Source organism: Opisthocomus hoazin, chromosome 10 (assembly GCF_030867145.1).
Source record: "Opisthocomus hoazin isolate bOpiHoa1 chromosome 10, bOpiHoa1.hap1, whole genome shotgun sequence".
NCBI lineage: Eukaryota > Metazoa > Chordata > Aves > Opisthocomiformes > Opisthocomidae > Opisthocomus > Opisthocomus hoazin.
The window spans coordinates 32,187,441-32,204,619 of NC_134423.1; the positions used below are offsets into that span (position 1 = coordinate 32,187,441).

Sequence of the window (17,179 nt, forward strand, 5' to 3'; positions counted from 1 at the left end):
CTGTGGGTGACCCTGCTTGGGCAGGGGGTTGGGCTGGGGGACCCACAGAGGTCCCTTCCAACCCCCACCATGCTGGGATTCTGTGATTTGGCACAAGTTGTAGAGAGTTTCAGCAGGATATAAAACATTATTTTTAGGAAGTGTTTTGGAGCAGGACTAGCAGGGCCAAGGACCCAGGGGCTTTCCCCACTTGGCTCAGTGCTGACAGGCTCTGCTGCCTGGGGACTTGGGTTGGAAAAGGTACAAATGAAATGTGGGTCGTGCTCCTCGCTGCGTATGAACAGGACAGCAGGACCGCAAGGATACGTTAGAGAACCATATTGCAGCCGAGGCATCCATATTGTGCCCATCGTGCAAAAAGGCTCCGGCTCGCTCCTCTCTCCCATCCATGTTCCTTATTTCCCACCATTTAGGACCGTTGCGTCTCTCCCTCCTTCCTCGGCGCGGGGCGAGGCTGGGGCGTGCGGGGCGCGGGCGGCTGATGGGGCTGCCTTGCAGAACGTGGGCTGCGACTACGAGATCGACTCCAACGCGGTGGAGGACCGGTGCGGTGTCTGCCACGGCGACGGCTCCACCTGCCACACCATCGAGAAGACCTTTGAGGACAGCGAGGGGCTGGGTAAGGGTGCTCGGCTCCATCCCCAAAGCACTGAGTGCCTGTTCCACTCAGAGCCGGGCTCGCTGCTGCTGCTCATTTGCAGTGTGGTTTTTAATCACGACTTGCTGGTTTGGATGGGGTGAGACCCGAGCAGCACCCTGGGGAGACGTGGCGTTGCCGTTCCACTTCTTGCTCGTTGGAAGAAAAATACCCCCATGCTGCTCTTTGTGTCTAAAAGCCTGAAAACAAATCTGTGCATGCTGGAGCCAGCGTGGTGAGGCTTCAGGGGATTTTGTGGGTTGACAAGGACATGTTGAAAATGTGGTAAATGCCTTGCCAGCACCCAGGTGGGAAGTGTCTCACTCTGCGATGGGCTCTCCCAGCGGGGAACGCAGCTGGGCTCGGCGCAAGGTGGGGTTTGGTGCCCACTGGTGCCTTATGGAGGTGTAAGGATTGGCATGATGCTGGCACCCACCCAAGGGTGCGGATCATCTCTGCCACGTCTTTGGATCCCCCAAGACCAACCCTTGGTTCCATTCCCAGGTTACGTCGATATCGGGATTATCCCCGTGGGAGCCCGGGAGATCCGCATTGAAGAAGTCGCAGAAGCCGGGAATTTTCTGGCGCTGCGGAGTGAGGACCCGGAGAAGTATTTCCTGAACGGCGGCTGGACCATCCAGTGGAACGGGGACTACAGGGTGGCGGGGACCACCTTCACCTACAAGAGGACGGGGAACTGGGAGAACCTCACCTCCCCGGGGCCCACCGTGGAGCCTGTGTGGATCCAGGTACAGCGCGAGATCTGCTGGTGGTCGGGCTGTGTGGCGGGGAGGACCTGGGGGAGAGAGCCGCCCGCTCTCCTGCAGCTAGAAATGTCAAGTTGTACTCTTTTGTATGGGAATTTGTATTAAGCTGCTTTCCTCCCCAGAATAAGTTGCTATTTTTCATTAGGCCCCTGAGGCTTTGAGGAGGCAAGCCCTGTCGCAGAGCGATGCTGCCTGGCATCGGCTGTGGCAACCAGGGCAGGGGAGGGCACCCAGGACCTGCCGCTCTGCCCACCTGGGTCTGCGCAGGAGAGGTTACAATTAACCACATAGTCCAAAAAAAGCAATACATTTTTTAAAAAATGTCTCATTGCAGCAGTACGTTTCCAGGCTGGCAGTCGCAGGCAGGACAGCATCTGCCTGGCTCCTGCTCGCGTCAGGCGTTGCCTGCAGCAGGCAGCCCTCGAGCCGAGCACACTCTGGGGGAGCAAATAACGAGCTTTGGGGTTAGTTACTTCGGTGTGAAGCTGCTCGCCCTAACGGTCCCTTTGCCCCCGGGTCGGCAGGAGAGTCTCCGTCTTCGCCCCCACCATGGCAGCACGCGTTGGCTTCCCCATCGCTGGGAGGTTGTTCGTGGTTTCTGAAAGCAAATTTACTTCCCCAGGCTTGCGCAGCTGCCCAGGGGCTGGTCCGGCTCCGAGCCCCTTCCATGCTCGAATTCCCACCTGGGGCACCCTGCAAATGCTTTTAATATGAATCCAACCCCACTGTCGCTAATCCCCTCCTCCGCTGCAGCAGCGGCAGCTCTCCGGCTTATCTGGAAATTGCCTTATTTTACAAACCAGTCCTACTCTATTTATTTTCACCTTATATCCATGAAAAGGAGTTGCCTGGGGGATTGCTTTTCGGCGTGGCTTTATACTTCAGTGAGCTTTGCACAGCTTTGCAGGGGTTATAACTGTGGGTGGGGAGGGCGGTGGGAGGCAGCGCGGTGTGGGGGGCTGCAGAGCTGCCCGCTGCTGCCGCCGTGCCTGGCTCTGCAATTCCTGCCCCCGGGAACAACCCCTGGGACGGTCCGGAGTGATGGAGCTGCCAGGCAAAGCGAAGTTGTCAGGAGCCAGCATCCTCCTGCCCGTGAGGCCACGCTTTCCCCCAGGGGAGCCAGTGGGAATCACCCAACGGACAACAGCGCAGCCAGTGCCAGGTGGAATTCCTCGTGGTGCGTTGGGCTCTGCTCCCCAGGAACCAGCGACAGGACGAGAGGCGATGGCCTCAAGCTGCATCAGGGGAGGTTCAGGTTGGATATTTGGAAAAATTTCTTTACTGACAGAGTGGTCAGGCGTTGGGACAGGCTGCCCAGGGCAGTGGGGGAGTCCCCATCCCTGGAGGGGTTCAAACACCGTGTGGATGTGGCACTTGGGGACATGGTTTAGCAGGCGTGGGGGTGTTGGGGTGACGGTTGGACTTGATGATCTCAGAGGCCTTTTCCAACCTTCACGATTCTGTGATTCTATGAAGTGGGGTGCAGAGGCGGTGACCACCACGGAGTACGTCCCGCAGACCCCCGGGACCCCCGCGCGCGCAGTTGCAGCTCAGCCCGGTGCACTCTTCCTGAGCTTCAGCCCCGCTGCGGCCGCTCGCCCTGGAGCCCAGCCGCGCCGGGCAGCCAAAGTCTTCGCCTTTGGCATTTCTTCCAGCACAGGCTCAGGATGAAATGTGAGCTGGGTCCCGGGTGCGTCTGCCGCCAAGGGCTGCTGTTAATGGGAGCGATGGCGTGCTCGGCACCCGCAAATCACTTTCTGGGATTCGTAGCCTAATTAAAACCTTTTGACAAAGATGTTTCAATATTCACGAAGAGGTTTTGGAAAGACGCCCTCGCTCTCACCACAGCGCCAAGAACAACAGAGCTTTGGCAAACAACGGGAGCACTTAGGCTAAGAAAAACAAGGCTCTGCCGAGCGCTGGTGCGAGCGGTGCTTTGGGCAGGGTTTGTGTCAAGCGCGGGAGCCGCTTTGCTTCGTCCGCGCTGAGAGCGGCAGGAACCCATTTCGCGTGGGGATCAATTCGTGAAATTCCTTCAGGCGTGCATCGCCGTCGGCCTTTGCTGGCGTGTGCTGCCGGCGAGCATCTCGAGCCAGACGCGCTGCGATGCTTCCCCAAGGCAGCTGCTGGAGCGGCTGCAGCTCTCTGGGACACGCAGGGGCGAGGGGATTTGATTCCTCCTTTGCAGGGCTGGACTCTTGCTGCCATCCCCGTCCCTTCCTTCTGTCACCGCCCCAAAGGACAGGTCGCTGTGAGTGAGGTTCACCTGAGTGTCCGTCCAGCCGTCCCGGCCGGCCCCCATCAGTCCTGCAGACGGGGCTGGGAGCAGTCAGAGTGTCCCCCATCCATGACACCCCTTGCTGAGAGTTCAGGAGGAGTGATGGAGGAAGGCAGGCGTTGCTCGGTGTGCTCCCGGCTGGTGGCAGCAAGCAGGGGGTCTGTCCCCACGTGCTGCAGACCCGTGGCTGGGCTGGGGCTGGTGGTGGCACATGCAAAACCTCCTGCCCCAGCTCCGACCGCGGGGAAGGGGACAGGGGAGGGGAGATGTGGCTGTCCCGGATTCTTCGCTGTGCTGAACCTCGAGAAGGTCCTTGGATGGAGCTGCGTTTGGCAGTGGGATGGGATTAACAGGGGAATCCTTCCAGGCTCTTCATCAGGGGAGACATAAAACCAAAGTCCTGGTGGTTCTCAATGCTCTCACTTGTTATTTTTTATTACTACCTGCTGTTTCCACTCTGAGCGGGGGCAGCTGGGGCAGCTCCTCTGCTCTTACACCGCTTCAGCCGTTTGCAAACCCTGTCTCCGACATGGTCACGTGCTGCTGCTGGGGTGCAGGCAGTGCAGTCCTGCTGCTGGGCCAGATGGAGAACATCTCCGTCCTGGAGATGCCATGCTGGGCAGGTTGTTGTCTCCCGAAAAGCTGCTGGGCTGCAGCGGCCGGCCCCGGCTGCCCCACGCTGGCCACCTCCCTGACCGCCCGCTGTCCCCCACAGCTGCTGTTTCAGGAGACCAACCCCGGCGTGCGGTACCAGTACACCATCCAGCGCCCGGCCGACAGCGAGAACGAGATCGAGCAGCCCGAGTTCCTCTGGCGCTTCGGCTCCTGGACCGCCTGCACGGCCACGTGCGGGACTGGTGAGTCTGGTTCCCGCGGGACCCCGGGGCTCAGCCACCCGCAGCAGAGGAGCGGAGCAGCCGGAGCATCCCCGTCCCACAGAATCACAGAATCACAGAATAGTAGGGGTTGGAAGGGGACCTCTGTGGGTCATCTAGTCCAACCCCCGTGCCGAAGCAGGGTCACCTACAGCAGGCTGCACAGGATCTTGTCCAGGCGGGTCTTGAATATCTCCAGAGAAGGAGACTCCACAACCTCCCTGGGCAGCCTGGGCCAGGGCTCCGTCACCCTCAGAGGGAAGAAGTTCTTCCTCATGTTCACACGGAACTTCCTGTGCCTCAGTTTGTGCCCATTGCCCCTTGTCCTGTCACTGGGCACCACTGAAAAGAACTTGGCCCCATCCTCCTGACACCCACCCTTCAGATATTTATAGGCATTTATAAGGTCCCCTCGCAGCCTTCTCTTCTCCAGGCTGAACAAGCCCAGTTCCCTCAACCTCTCCTCGTAGGGGAGATGCTCCAGTCCCCTCCTCATCCTTGCAGCCCTCCGCTGGACTCTCTCCAGTAGCTCTTCATCTTTCTTGAACTGGGGAGCCCAGCACTGGACACAGTACTCCAGATGAGGCCTCACCAGGGCAGAGCAGAGGGGCAGGAGAACCTCCCTCGTCCTGCTGGCCACACTCTTCTTGATGCACCCCAGGATCCCATTGGCTTTCTTCGCAGCCAGGGCACACTGCTGGCTCATGGTTAACTATGGCAGGGATGCCTTAGAAATTCCTGGGTCTTTGGTTTCAGGAGGCCTTGCGGGGGGGAAAAAATGCGACATCTGCTGAGGTCACCACTCTCCGGTGCCCCCGCCGCGCTCGCCCGCCGGACCCCACGCTTTATCAGCGCTTTGCTCCTTGCTCGGTGTCCTGTTACCGCGCCGGGTGCTCCTCGGCATCGGGCTGATGGAGACAAAAGAGCTCTGGAGACATCCAGGGAGCGTGGAAGGGCCGGCCTCCCGCCTGGCTGGGCCCCGCCGGGGCGACATTTCCAGGGTTTTATGGAGAGCACATGGCAAGGTGCCCGGCACGGGCAGAGCCCTGGGGTCCCACGCTGCCCTGGACGCTCGCTTCCCCCTCCCACCCCACTGCGCTGCCGGCCGGGCGTCCCGGGGCAGCTTTTGGGGCAGCTGATGGAGGGGGGCTGTCCGGGCACGCTGCGAGGGTAGAGGCTGGGACCAGCCAGGGCTTCCTCAAGAGCGGCTGCCGCTGAAAAAAGGGAATTCGAGGACACTCCTACTTCCTAGATAGCACAGAGTGCCAGGAGGGGTTTTCTGCCTGTTCCTGGGAGCCAGGCGTGGATCAGGAGGGCTGTGGTGCGGCAGGAGCTGGCGGGGCTGCAGGTGAGCGGCTGGAGGAGGGCTGGGCCCCTCTCCCGACGCTGGATGATGCTGTGAGCTGAGACACGGATTTGGAGAGCTCAGGCTGAGCCTCTCCTGCAGGGACCAGCCCCAGGGCCCGGCCCCGTAAGCTCCCAAGCGCTTGAGCCACAGCTCGACTCAGCAGCTTCCGCAGGGTCGGGTCGATCCCAGCTCATTACAGTGGTGGTTATTTACAGCTCTCCCAAGTCACGGGTCAAGTAGTCAAAAGGAGGGCAGCGTGCTGAGGGTGAGGTCATCCTGAAAATCCTCGTCCCGTGAGTGCGGCAGACCAGGAGCAGGAGCCTGCAGTGGGTGATTTATCCGTGAGCTGCGGCTCTTGGGGCGGAAGGCTGCCAAAAAAGAGCTGTGCTGCTGTCAGTTGGCTCCCCACTGCACACAGCCTCCCCGAAAGCCTCCGTGTCCGTGTGCACGCGTGTGTGTACCTGCACACACGTGCTCCGATGGCTGATGTGGCGCTTCCTCCGCCGGCTGCAGCAGCTCCGCCGTTCGCTGTCCTGCCCGCATGTGCTCCGTTGCATGGCTTTGGCAGCCCCAAACGCGTGGTGCGTCCTGCACCACGGCTGCAGAGGCTGCTGTGGAAACTCTTGCCGTTCCTTAGGTATTCCCTGACATTCCCAAGCCCTGAAAGAACAGGTATGACCCGACAGCTTCTTTCTAAGGGCGTACAAGGTTTCCCAACTCTTTCTGCAATCTGATTTTAGCTTTCTGCGTGAGCAGCCATGGACTGGGTTTCGGGGCAGGAGCCGAGATTTGCCATGTGCTGGACAGACACCGTGTCCTGCCAGCCCCAGGGAGCAGCTTTGGCTGTGGTCTGCTGCTTGTAATGCCCACGAGCCCGTGTCCTGGCTGGACAGTGTTGCTTACTGCCATCATCCATCCATCCACAGAATCACAGAATCCCAGCATGGTGGGGGTTGGCAGGGCCCTCTGTGGGTCACCCAGCCCAACCCCCTGCCCAAGCAGGGTCACCCAGAGCAGGGGGCACAGCACCGCGTCCAGGCGGGGCTGGAATATCTCCAGAGAAGGAGACTCCACAGCCTCCCTGGGCAGCCTGGGCCAGGGCTCCGGCACCCTCAGAGGGAAGAAGTTCTTCCTCGGGTTCAGCTGGAGCTTCCTCTGCTTCAGTTTGTGCCCGTTGCCCCTTGTCCTGTCGCTGGGCACCACTGGAAAGAGTCTGGCCCCATCCTCCTGACCCCCACCCTGCAGATATTTAGAGGCATTTCGAAGGTCCCCTCTCAGCCTTCTCTTCTCCAGGCTGAACAAGCCCAGCTCCCTCAGCCTCTCCTCGTAGGAGAGATGCTCCAGTCCCCTCCTCATCCTCGCAGCCCTCCGCTGGACTCTCTCCAGTAGCTCCTCCTCTTTCTTGAACTGGGGAGCCCAGCACTGGACCCAGCACTGCAGATGGGGCCTCCCCAGGGCAGAGCAGAGGGGAAGGAGAACCTCCCTCACCCCGCTGCCCACTCTCCTCCTAATGCATCCCAGGAGCCCATTAGCTTTCTTGGTGTCCCTGCTTTGCAGCCGCATGTCCAGGGTTGTTTTCCAGCCCTGTTAAGCTCCGTAGGTCTCATCACACACGTGTTGGGCTGAGGCCAGGTGTTCAGCTCTGCTTTTCCCACCCGGGTACACTGGGAGCACTGGTGCTGTTGGCAGCACGGGAGGGCATCGATGCCTCAGCAGAAGTTGACTTCCAGTTTCAATTTCAGTGGTGGTTTCATTTTCTTTCCCCTATTTTTGGTGGCTCAAGCTCACCTTTGGGCGTCCTCTCGCCTGCTGGCAGAGGGTGCTGGGTGGCTCGGTTCGATTCTCGCCTCGAGCCGAGCCCTTGCGTGTGTCCTCAGGGGTGCAGCGGCAGATCGTGCACTGTGTGGAGAAGCTGGCCGGCATCGTGGAGGAGCGGCACTGCGACGCGCTCACCCGCCCCGACGACCAGCAGAGAACGTGCAGCGAGGAGCCCTGCCCGGCCAGGTCAGCGGCCGTTCCCCTCGCTCCTTCGCAGCCAAGCTTTAGTCCCCAAGCTGCCCTAGCAGCGTGAGCGGCGCCGGGGGGACCTCGGTCGCTGCAGCGCCTGGGTTGCACCAGGACACTGGCAGCGGTTTGCACCCATGGTTTTGCACCTCTCCTCTCCATCGTGCTTGAGAATGGGTCCCAGACCTCCGTGGGAGGAAATCCCCGTGGTCACCCGACTGCCGCAGGGCGTTGCTTGTCTGCAGAGCACGAGCCACACAGGAGGCACCATCCCGGCGTGGCCGGGAGCCCCTCTCTGCCTCTGCGCAGACAGCCATCCCCAGCACAGCGCGGGGACTAATCCATCCCTCACCCTCGGTCCGGGCACCCTGACCTTGGGCTGGAACAGAAGCTGCAGCTCGGGCCCTCACTCCCCCTGTGACCCCGGGCCCCGCTGAGCATTGCAGGCTGCTGGAGCCCGTGCACATCTCCCGGCCCCGAATGCCTCTCGGCTGGGGGTGGCTGAAGCCCCCGGCCCAGCAGTGCTCGGCGCGGTGGGGCGCGGGGCAGAGCCCGGCTCGCAGCCGCTCGCTCCGGCTCTGGCTGAGACCTTTCCCCTTCCCCGTTCCCGCAGGTGGTGGGTCGGCGAGTGGCAGAAGTGCTCGGCCACCTGCGGCCGGTCGGGGCTGATGAAGAGGACGGTGCTCTGTATCCAGAGCGTGGGGCTGGACGAGCAGAGGGCCTTGCAGCAAGCGGACTGCCAGCACCTCTCCAAGCCAGATGCCACCGCGCCCTGTCACCAGGAGGTCCCCTGTCCCTCCCAGTGGGCCGTGGGGAACTGGTCTGAGGTGAGACGGAGCATCAGGGTGATGCTAGTGTCTTGCAGAGCTGGGGGAGGCTGGGGGCAAAGTGCCCTCAGGGCGTCTGCAGCCTGCCCACGAGCCGCACGCGTGTTCCAGCTTACAGGGAAGACTCCTCTGGATGTGTTTCCGTGGGCTCGCGTTGTGACACCGGCTCCCGGGGACGGGAATTTCATGGCGCAGGGAGGTCTCGGGCAGGGTTAGGATCACTGGGCTGGTTGACTCTGCCCCGTGTTCTCTGAACCTTGCTGCACCCTCACTCAGGGTGACGGCCACGCTCTGCGCTTGATGCAGGGAGGGCAGAAGCAGGAGGTTTTCAACCCTTCAGTGGATTTTCCAGCACCACAAGCCTTCCCCTTTGTTTTGGCAGAAGCCATGAAGATAAATCTTGCCTGCTGAAGCAGAGTGTTAAGGGCAAGCGTGACCTGGCACTGGGGCAAAGCTGCCCCGGCTCTGCTGCAGGGATGGGCAGAGGCAGAGACCCCCTCAGCGATGCTCCAGGGAACAGGGGGGCCACCGCAAATTTTTCAACATTTTTTTTTAAAAGAGCAAAAAAAACGCCACGTATAAAATGCCATGGTCTGTGGGCACCATGTGGAGCCATTATTTATTTTTGTATGTCTGTGGATCAGCTTAATCGCAGCCTGAGGGTTCTAACCAGGAAATTATAACTCCTAATTTAAGCAGTGGTTTCAAAAAGTGTTTGGCGTGAAGGCGAGTACCGGGAGAGAAATGAGAGAGCCTGGGAACTGAGCTTGTTGCTAAGGAACAAATGGAATAAAAATGCGAACAGAAGATTTGAAGGCTGAATGAGAGCTATTTAGAAATATTTTTCTAGGGGCCCACAAAAGCCACAATTGCAGGGCTGAGAAAGATGACTGCAGCAGTTGAAAGGGAAAATCATGAACTGCCTGCGGGTCCGTGCTGTGCGCAGAGCCAGCCCCAGCCATCACAGTCGTCCTCTGTGGTGTTGACAACGATGGATCTGTGAGCCCAGGAACAATGTGCTCGAGATTTTGAGATGGCTGTCATTTTTCTGTCTGTCTTTCATTTAAAGCCAGAGCCCTCCTTCTGCTCCATTTCCACCACCACCAGCAAGCAGAGAAATTTGAGGGGCTTGGGAGCTTCCCAGAGCCGTGGTCCTCCTGTCCAGCGATAATCGGAGGGGTTTGGTGCTTTTTTGGTGCTGGCAGACCCTCGAGCAGCGCAGCGCACACGCCTGCCTGGCCCGGGGAGCAGCTGGGCAGCCTGCGAAGCCCCGGGTGTTGTTTGCCCTTTGGGTAGCCCAACCAAGTGCTGAAACCCTGGGACTGAGTGCCTGCAGAAGGACCCTAAAGCAACGCGTGTCCAGCTCTGTGCACTTTCCAAAGGATTTGCCGGTGCCCTTGCAGGCATCAGCTGTTGTCTGTTAAGACCCGAGGGTTTGCCTACAGGAGCGTCTCTTGCTGCTGGCCGGAGCACGTCCCGCCGTGCAGCCTGCTGAGATGCCTCCTGCAGTTGGGTGCTTGATGCCGAGCTCTCCTGCAAGCTCTGGGTGTTCCTCCGTGAGGCTCTTAACAGTTCCTTATCTGTGGCTCAGGGGCTTTCCTGATAACCGAGCCTCAGCTAGCTGGCCCCCTCCTTCCCCCTGCAAGAGCTGCGATACCTGGAGTTTATCTCCCAGATGGAGCTGGAGGTGTTTGCTGAGAAATTTTAGCTTAAGGTGCAAGTGTGGGGGCTGCCCTCTGTTTTCCTGAGTTTGGCAGTGCCATCCCAGCAGGGAGAAGCGGCTTGCTTGCCCCCCTCCTGCAAACGTTGGTGTGCAGTGATGTTTTATTTCAGCAACGTTGAGTAGCTGGTGGAAATGCCTGGCAGTGGCCGTGCGATGTTATGGACCGTCCCTCCTGCTGGGCACGGTCCTCAGGGTCGCTTCTGCATTGCCCAGGAGACACGGAGCTGGGGAGGCCACGGCCAGCACGGCACGGCTGCTGGGTCGGCATCTCCTCTGGTCAGCCCCTGCCTGGGAGGGGACGTCCCATGGGGTGGGCACCCACCCAGGAGCCCACTGGGGCGGGCGCGGGGAGCGGGGCAGGTCCCATCCCAGCCCCTGGCCCTCAGGAGGGCTGGGTGAAGAGGAGGAGGGCTCAGAGCGCAGGAGGGTGTATTGTCCGAGGAGCTCATCTCCGGGCCAGCTCAGCCCTGCAGCTCTGCCTTGCCACAGAATCACAGAATGCTATGGGTGGGAAGGGACCTTTAGAGGTCACCTAGCCCAACCCCCTTGCAGTGAGCAGGGACGTCTTCAACCAGACCAGGTTGCTTCACCTCTCCATTTCCACGTGCTGGTGGCTGTGCGTCAAACCCTCGCCTCAGCCCATCCGTGTTCATCCGAACAGCAGGGATTCCAGCAGAAGGCCCCTCCGTTGGGTTGGTTGACCCAGTTGACCGTTGTTCTCCTTGGCTGGCTTGTAGAAGGCGCTTTGATGTACGTGACTAATGCTCTGTGCATCTGTCACCGCAAACTGCAGCAGCCCGTGGCTTGTGCAGCCCACATGTCGTGGTAGTAGTGCCATGATTTACTTATCCAGCAGAAAATTTTGCTGTCCTTCTTTCCAGCTTGTGGGTTTCTTTTATACTGAGCCATCTCAAAGAGACCATTGTGGTGGAGGAGGGAGTGTCCTCAACAAAGCTGCTTATTGACCCTTGCCTAGGACAACACCCGTGTTATTATCCTCTGCTTCAAAAAATTCTCCTCTAGAAGAAGAGAAGGAATTCATGGCGATAGGTCATAGACAAGACCTATTAGATCATCTTGCCCAATGCCCTTCACAATGTCCATTTCCAGGGAGAATTGTTTTGGGCTGGAGTGCAGGTCAAGGATCACCCCGAGCAGAGCACCCTGCAATACCAGCCCTGCGCTGGGACGGGCTTTAATGGGGAGACAGCCCCGGAGGTAGATTTGGCCGGTAGTAATGCTGCTTACCAGTGTGACCAGTACCCCTGCTCCTGACTGCTGGTACAGGGGACCCCGTGCTACAGGGGGGACTGGTGCGGGAGATGTCTCGGGACCCAGGTGGGTGGTGGGAGCATGGCAGAGCGACGTGGAGCCCCTTCTCCCTGTGCCCGAAGCATCACGGCTCGTGGGACAGTCGAGCACCCGCTTCGGTATCTGGGAGGGGAGCAGTGGCGATGGCACGGGCACTGCTGCCGGCCCCTTCCCCGCTCCCCCTGCTCTGCTCCCTGCGTCGTCCGCGCTCCCGGCCCTGACGTTCGCATTTCTCTTCCTTCCCCAGTGCTCCGCGACGTGTGGGAACGGGACGCAGAAGCGCCCGGTTCACTGCAGCAACAGCACTGGAGCCGCTTGTGACCCTGCAGAGAGACCCAGCTCGGAGACGATTTGCTCCTTGCCACGGTGCCAGGAGAAACCAGACAACGCCGACACGGACTGGTCCGGCAGTGGCTCCTCCAGCAGAGAGATATTTAATGAAATCCATTACATCCCCAGCAACCACATTCCTAAATTCAACCCCTTAATTCCAAATATTCCGGAGTCCAATGATGTCAATATCATCCCTGAGGAGGACTTCTCAGCCAGGAAGGGAAATGTCTTTGTTGACGATTTTTACTACGATTATAATTTCATCAACTTTCATGAGGATCTGTCTTACTATCCCTTCACGGAGAAAGAGACCAAAGGCGAGGAGCCTAAGCCAGAGCTGAGCAGCAACCACGTGGAGGGGTCCCGTGAGATGCCTGCTGATGTCCTGCACACCGTCAAGCCAGGCGCAGCACCAAGCGAGGACCATCCGGTGACCAGCGGAGCAAACGCTGCTGCTCCTGTGCACGGCGAAGGAGATGCAGAGCCTGGGGGTCTGGCCGTGAATGACCTCCTGAGCACGGTCCCGGGGGACGCAGGCACAGCCACTCCCCAGTATGCCATCCCTGACTTCATGCACGAGGAGGGGGACGCAACGCTTGTTCCCCGCTCCGAGGACCTCCCGCCCACCCGGAGCACCACGAGTGACGACTCTGCAAACAGCCTCGACCACCCGCTCCCGGGTGAGCCCCGGGGAGCTGTGCCAACTAGGACTGGTCCTGAGCAGGGTGCTGCAGCCAGCAGCCTCACTCCCTGGGCTCCTCACCCATCCGACCTCTCCCCACCGCTGCCCGCTGGCAGGGCCGGCGCTGGCGTAGACGCGTCCGACAGTCTGGGAGAGCCGGGGAGCAGCGGCGAGGGGCGTGCGAGCACGGAGGGGCCGGGTAACGCCGGCGGCGAGGAGCGCGACGTGGCCAGTTCTGTGGGGAGAGGCCGTGAAGGCTCAAGGGAAATGGGTGCTGTCATCGCCGGTGACGCTGACGGTGCTGCCCCCAAGGCCGAGGAGCAGGAAGGGTGGGCAGGAATGCCAGCGGGGATGGCGGGCACGCATGCAGCACCGGCGGACGATGAGCAAGTCCATGGGACACAGAGGGCAGATCTGTCCCTCCCCACCCCGCAGGGACCGGCGTGGGAGATGGGAAAGGGTGCTGGCAGCACCCATCCCGTGGTGAGCCCCTTTCCTGCGGGTGCAGACGGGAGTCCCACGGGGCAGGCAGGGCACCAGCCGGAGCTCCACACCCCCACGTCCCTGAGCTCGGCCGCCTTGGTGGCCACTACAGCCTCTCCAGCAGCAGTGTCCTGGTCCCCTGCTGTGCCCGGGCCAGCCACCCAGCTCACCTCCAGCGGCCTCCCCCAGCAAGATGCCTTGGGGCCAGCCATGCACCCAGCAGGAGCATCGCCCTCCGAACCCCCCTCGTCATGGTGGACCATGGGGGTCTCCCCCCGCCCGGAGCCGGCGTCGCCCCGTGCAGAGCAGACCTCTCACCAAGCCCCACTCGGCAGCACCAGGCCAGGGGTGCACTCACCGTGGGCAGCCCCGGGGACATTTGCTTTCAGTGATAGGAAGCACGAGTTATCGCAGCCCACCCCTGCCCCCCCACCGCTGTGGGAGAAGGACGAGATGGAGGAGGAGGAGGCTCTGCTTCGGCCATCGACCGCCATGGCCGCCAACTGGGAGGTCGGCAACTGGAGCGAGGTACGTGTAGGGTCCCATTAAACGCGTGATGTGGCCGGTACAGGGGTAGGAGACCTGCCCCTCTGCTGGCTGGTCTCTGGGGCATCGCTTTCTGCGTGCAAAATGTGTGCGTGGCTCCCACGCTCTCCGGCTGCCGCTCCGTCCTGTCCCGCTCCCTCGGGCGCTGGCCGTGGTTGAGGGTGAGCTTGAGCCACCAAAAATAGGGGAAAAAAAATGAAACCACCACTGAAATTGAAACTGGAAGTCAACTTCTGCTGAGGCACCGATGCCCTCCCGTGCTGCAAACAGCACCAGTGCTCCCAGTGTACCCGGGTGGGAAAAGCAGAGCTGGACACCTGGCCTCAACCCAACACGTGTGTGATGAGACCTACGGAGCTTAACTGGGCTGGAAAACAACCCTGGACACGCGGCTGCAAAGCAGGGACACCAAGAAAGCTAATGGGATCCTGCGATGCATGAGGAGGAGTGTGGGCAGCAGGGCGAGGGAGGGTCTCCTTCCCCTCTGCTCTGCCCTGGGGAGGCCCCATCTGCAGTGCTGGGTCCAGTGCTGGGCTCCCCAGTTCAAGAAAGACGAGGAGCTACTGGAGAGGGCCCAGTGCAGGGCTCCTCGTGCTCCGCAATGCCCGGCTCAGCCCGTCCCGACGCGTTTCCACGCAGCCCGCTCGCCGCCCTGGCACAGCCCCGGCTCCGGGACGGGTGGTTCCCCGTGCACGGCGTTGTGTTGGGTGCTCAGGCACTGGTGGCAGTGCCCGGTGAGTGGGGCAGCACGCTCCCCACCCGCATCCCTGCCCGCTCGGGGGGAGCAGGCAAGCACAGATGGGTCTGGACAGCGAGGGGTGGGTCACAAGAGGAGGTGGGGGCACCACCTTTCTGGTGGAGAGGGATCTTCACAGGAGCTTTTGACACTGAAAGCGCATGGGACAGGCAGTCCTTGTGAAGGAAGGGCGTGAAACAGCTTGGTGAGACAGCGGTCAAATGGTTGAAGCCTTTAGTGCTAATTAACAGATCGACTAAAAAGCTAAGGCCACCCCAGCCGCAGAGGTCCCCGGTGCTGCCCCGTTTCCCACCGAGCTGGCAGTGGCCGGGACCCAGGCGTGGGGCGATGGGCATCGCTGCTGGGGTCCGGGGTCACGGCGCGAGAATCCCCTGGGAGCCAGAAGCTGAGCAGGGAGAGGAAGGACAGTCCCAGCCAACCCAGGAATGGCTGAAGCGGGCGGTGGAGGAGGGTTTTCCTCCTCCTTCCCCGAGACCGAGGGCTGCCTGGTGTGGGGCTGGTTAGCGAGGAGCCTCTTGCTGTGGGGAGTTCTCCGTGGGGCTGGGTGCCCTGCCAAGCAGGAGGGCTCTGGGAAGGCTCCTCTCACTGCATCACCCCACAGCCCTGCCTCCAGATGCCCCAGTTCCTCTGGCACCCCTCGTGATGCCCATGGAGCGGGCGATGAGCCCAGGGACCTTGCTGCTGGGCCCCCGGGCTCTGTGCTTGGCCAGAGCCGGCCCCGGGGATGTCGGGGCATCGGGGTGCAGCCCCCCGGGGGCCGGCCGGAGGGGAGAGGAGCAGACGTCTGCCTCGTGTCTTGCAGTGCTCGGCGACCTGCGGCGTGGGCGCGATCTGGAGGACCGTGCGCTGCAGCAGCGGCAGCGACGACGGCTGCGCCGCGGCGAGCAAACCCGTCCCCGCGCGGCGGTGTTCCCTGCGACCGTGCTCGGCGTGGCGCGTGGGGGACTGGAGCAAGGTACCGAGGGGTGCAGCCGGCAGGGAGGGTCCCAAAAAATCCATGGAGAAATGAAGGCAGGCGGTGCCTGCCCTGGGGCCGGAGCGGTCCCTGCTCTCGGGGCGTGCTCCTGCCCCACGGCTCGCAAGGGCAGAGGGTAAAGATTTGCACTTGCCATAGGGTTTAAAACACTTCATCCCGTGATAATCTCTCCATTTTTGCTGCTCTTGGGCTGGTTAAAAAGCCAGGAATTCGCAACAGCTGAACAAAGAGCGGTTTGAAAAATTCTGGAAAACCTTCTTGCCAATCTGCGCTGCCCAGGGTGTTTGCGGCTGGGTTGGGTGGGTGCAGGAGGGTCGGCGGTGGGGAGCAGCCCTCCTTGCTCTGGGTGGGTGCCATTTCTTGGCTGTGCAGGTGGGAGATCATCAGCTGTAAGGAAAGACTTTGTTGCTGTTGCAACTGGAAGCCGGTTGCTTTCAGAGGGATGGTGGTGGCCGATTCAGAGCTGCGTGGGCTTTTCGCTAGGTCTAGAGAAAGAGGTGAAAAGAGGTTGGGTATCAACTCAGTCCAACCCAAGGCAGAGCGTGTCTCCGGGGTCACCTCCCTTTGCTGGAGCAATTCCCCCCGCGTGGACCCTTGCCGCCCTTCCCCCGTGCGACGCTCGTGTCCTTTCCCAGTGCTCCAGGAGCTGCGGCGGGGGGATGAAGGTCCGGGACGTGCATTGTGTCGACACCAGAGACCAGAGGCTCCTCCGGCCCTTCCACTGCCAGGCTGTCCTCTACAAACCGCCGGCGCAGCTCCCCTGCCACAGCACGCCGTGCCTGGACTGGTACACGTCCTCCTGGAGAGAGGTAGGGGCTGCTGGGGAGGGGGCTGAGCCGGGGAGCAGCGCTCGACCCCCGAGCATCGCAGCGGGGCGTCGCTGCCGCCTGGGCACGCGCGGTGTGCGTGCCTGTGACGGGGTGTCTCGCACCCGTGGTCATCGTTCCCCTCTCCCTGGAAGCATGTTCGACCGTCGCTCGGTGTTGGCTTGCCCAGAGCAAGCGCTCGGTAGCCGGGCAAGCGCGTGGCCGGGGGGCTGAGCTGCTGGCAGCCGTGCAGGTGCCTCGCTGGGGCACCCTGATCGCGGCTCTGCAGATGCTGGCGGTGGGTCTGCTGGACCCCCCCACCTCTGGGAGCCTCCCAGCCAGTTTGGAGCACCCAGAGGGAAACCACCCGCTGACAGCAGGGGTAGCTGCGAAGCGAGCACCCGCCCCGGGGAGCAGGTTTTCTGCCTGGGCGTGTATTTCTGGGGCAGTTTTGCAGCAGATTTCCTCAAGGCAGCGACGCGTGGAGCGTGTCTGCCTTGCTGTTGTGCCGCTGGCTTCCCCTCCCGACGGCGTGTGTCTCGGCAGTGCTCGGAGTCGTGCGGCGGCGGGGAGCAGGAGCGGCTGGTGACGTGTCCGGAGCTGGGCCGCTGCGAGGAGACGCTACGGCCCAACACCACCCGGCCCTGCAACACGCACCCCTGCACCACCTGGGTGGTGGGCTCCTGGGGAGAGGTGAGCGGGCTCCCCGCCGCGGGGCTTTTGCGTGAAAATTAGATTGGATATTGGGAAAAATGTCTTTCCTGCAAGAGTGGTCAGGGGTTGGGACAGGCTGCCCAGGGCAGTGGGGGAGTCCCTATCCCTGGAC

At 61.4% G+C, this 17,179-nt stretch overlaps 1 protein-coding gene across 1 annotated transcript in view; it reads left to right on the forward strand.

Annotated features, from left to right (window-relative positions):
* Positions 1–17,179, forward strand: part of ADAMTS7 (ADAM metallopeptidase with thrombospondin type 1 motif 7) — a 53,692-nt gene that overhangs the window by 23,113 nt on the left and 13,400 nt on the right. Inside the window, exons 15-23 of the mRNA XM_075431308.1 lie at positions 499–619; positions 1,142–1,386; positions 4,398–4,539; positions 7,783–7,909; positions 8,523–8,736; positions 12,018–13,796; positions 15,374–15,526; positions 16,183–16,356; positions 16,900–17,046. Of these exons, the coding sequence (XP_075287423.1) occupies positions 499–619; positions 1,142–1,386; positions 4,398–4,539; positions 7,783–7,909; positions 8,523–8,736; positions 12,018–13,796; positions 15,374–15,526; positions 16,183–16,356; positions 16,900–17,046 (3,102 nt within the window). The remainder of the gene's footprint in view (positions 1–498; positions 620–1,141; positions 1,387–4,397; positions 4,540–7,782; positions 7,910–8,522; positions 8,737–12,017; positions 13,797–15,373; positions 15,527–16,182; positions 16,357–16,899; positions 17,047–17,179) is intronic.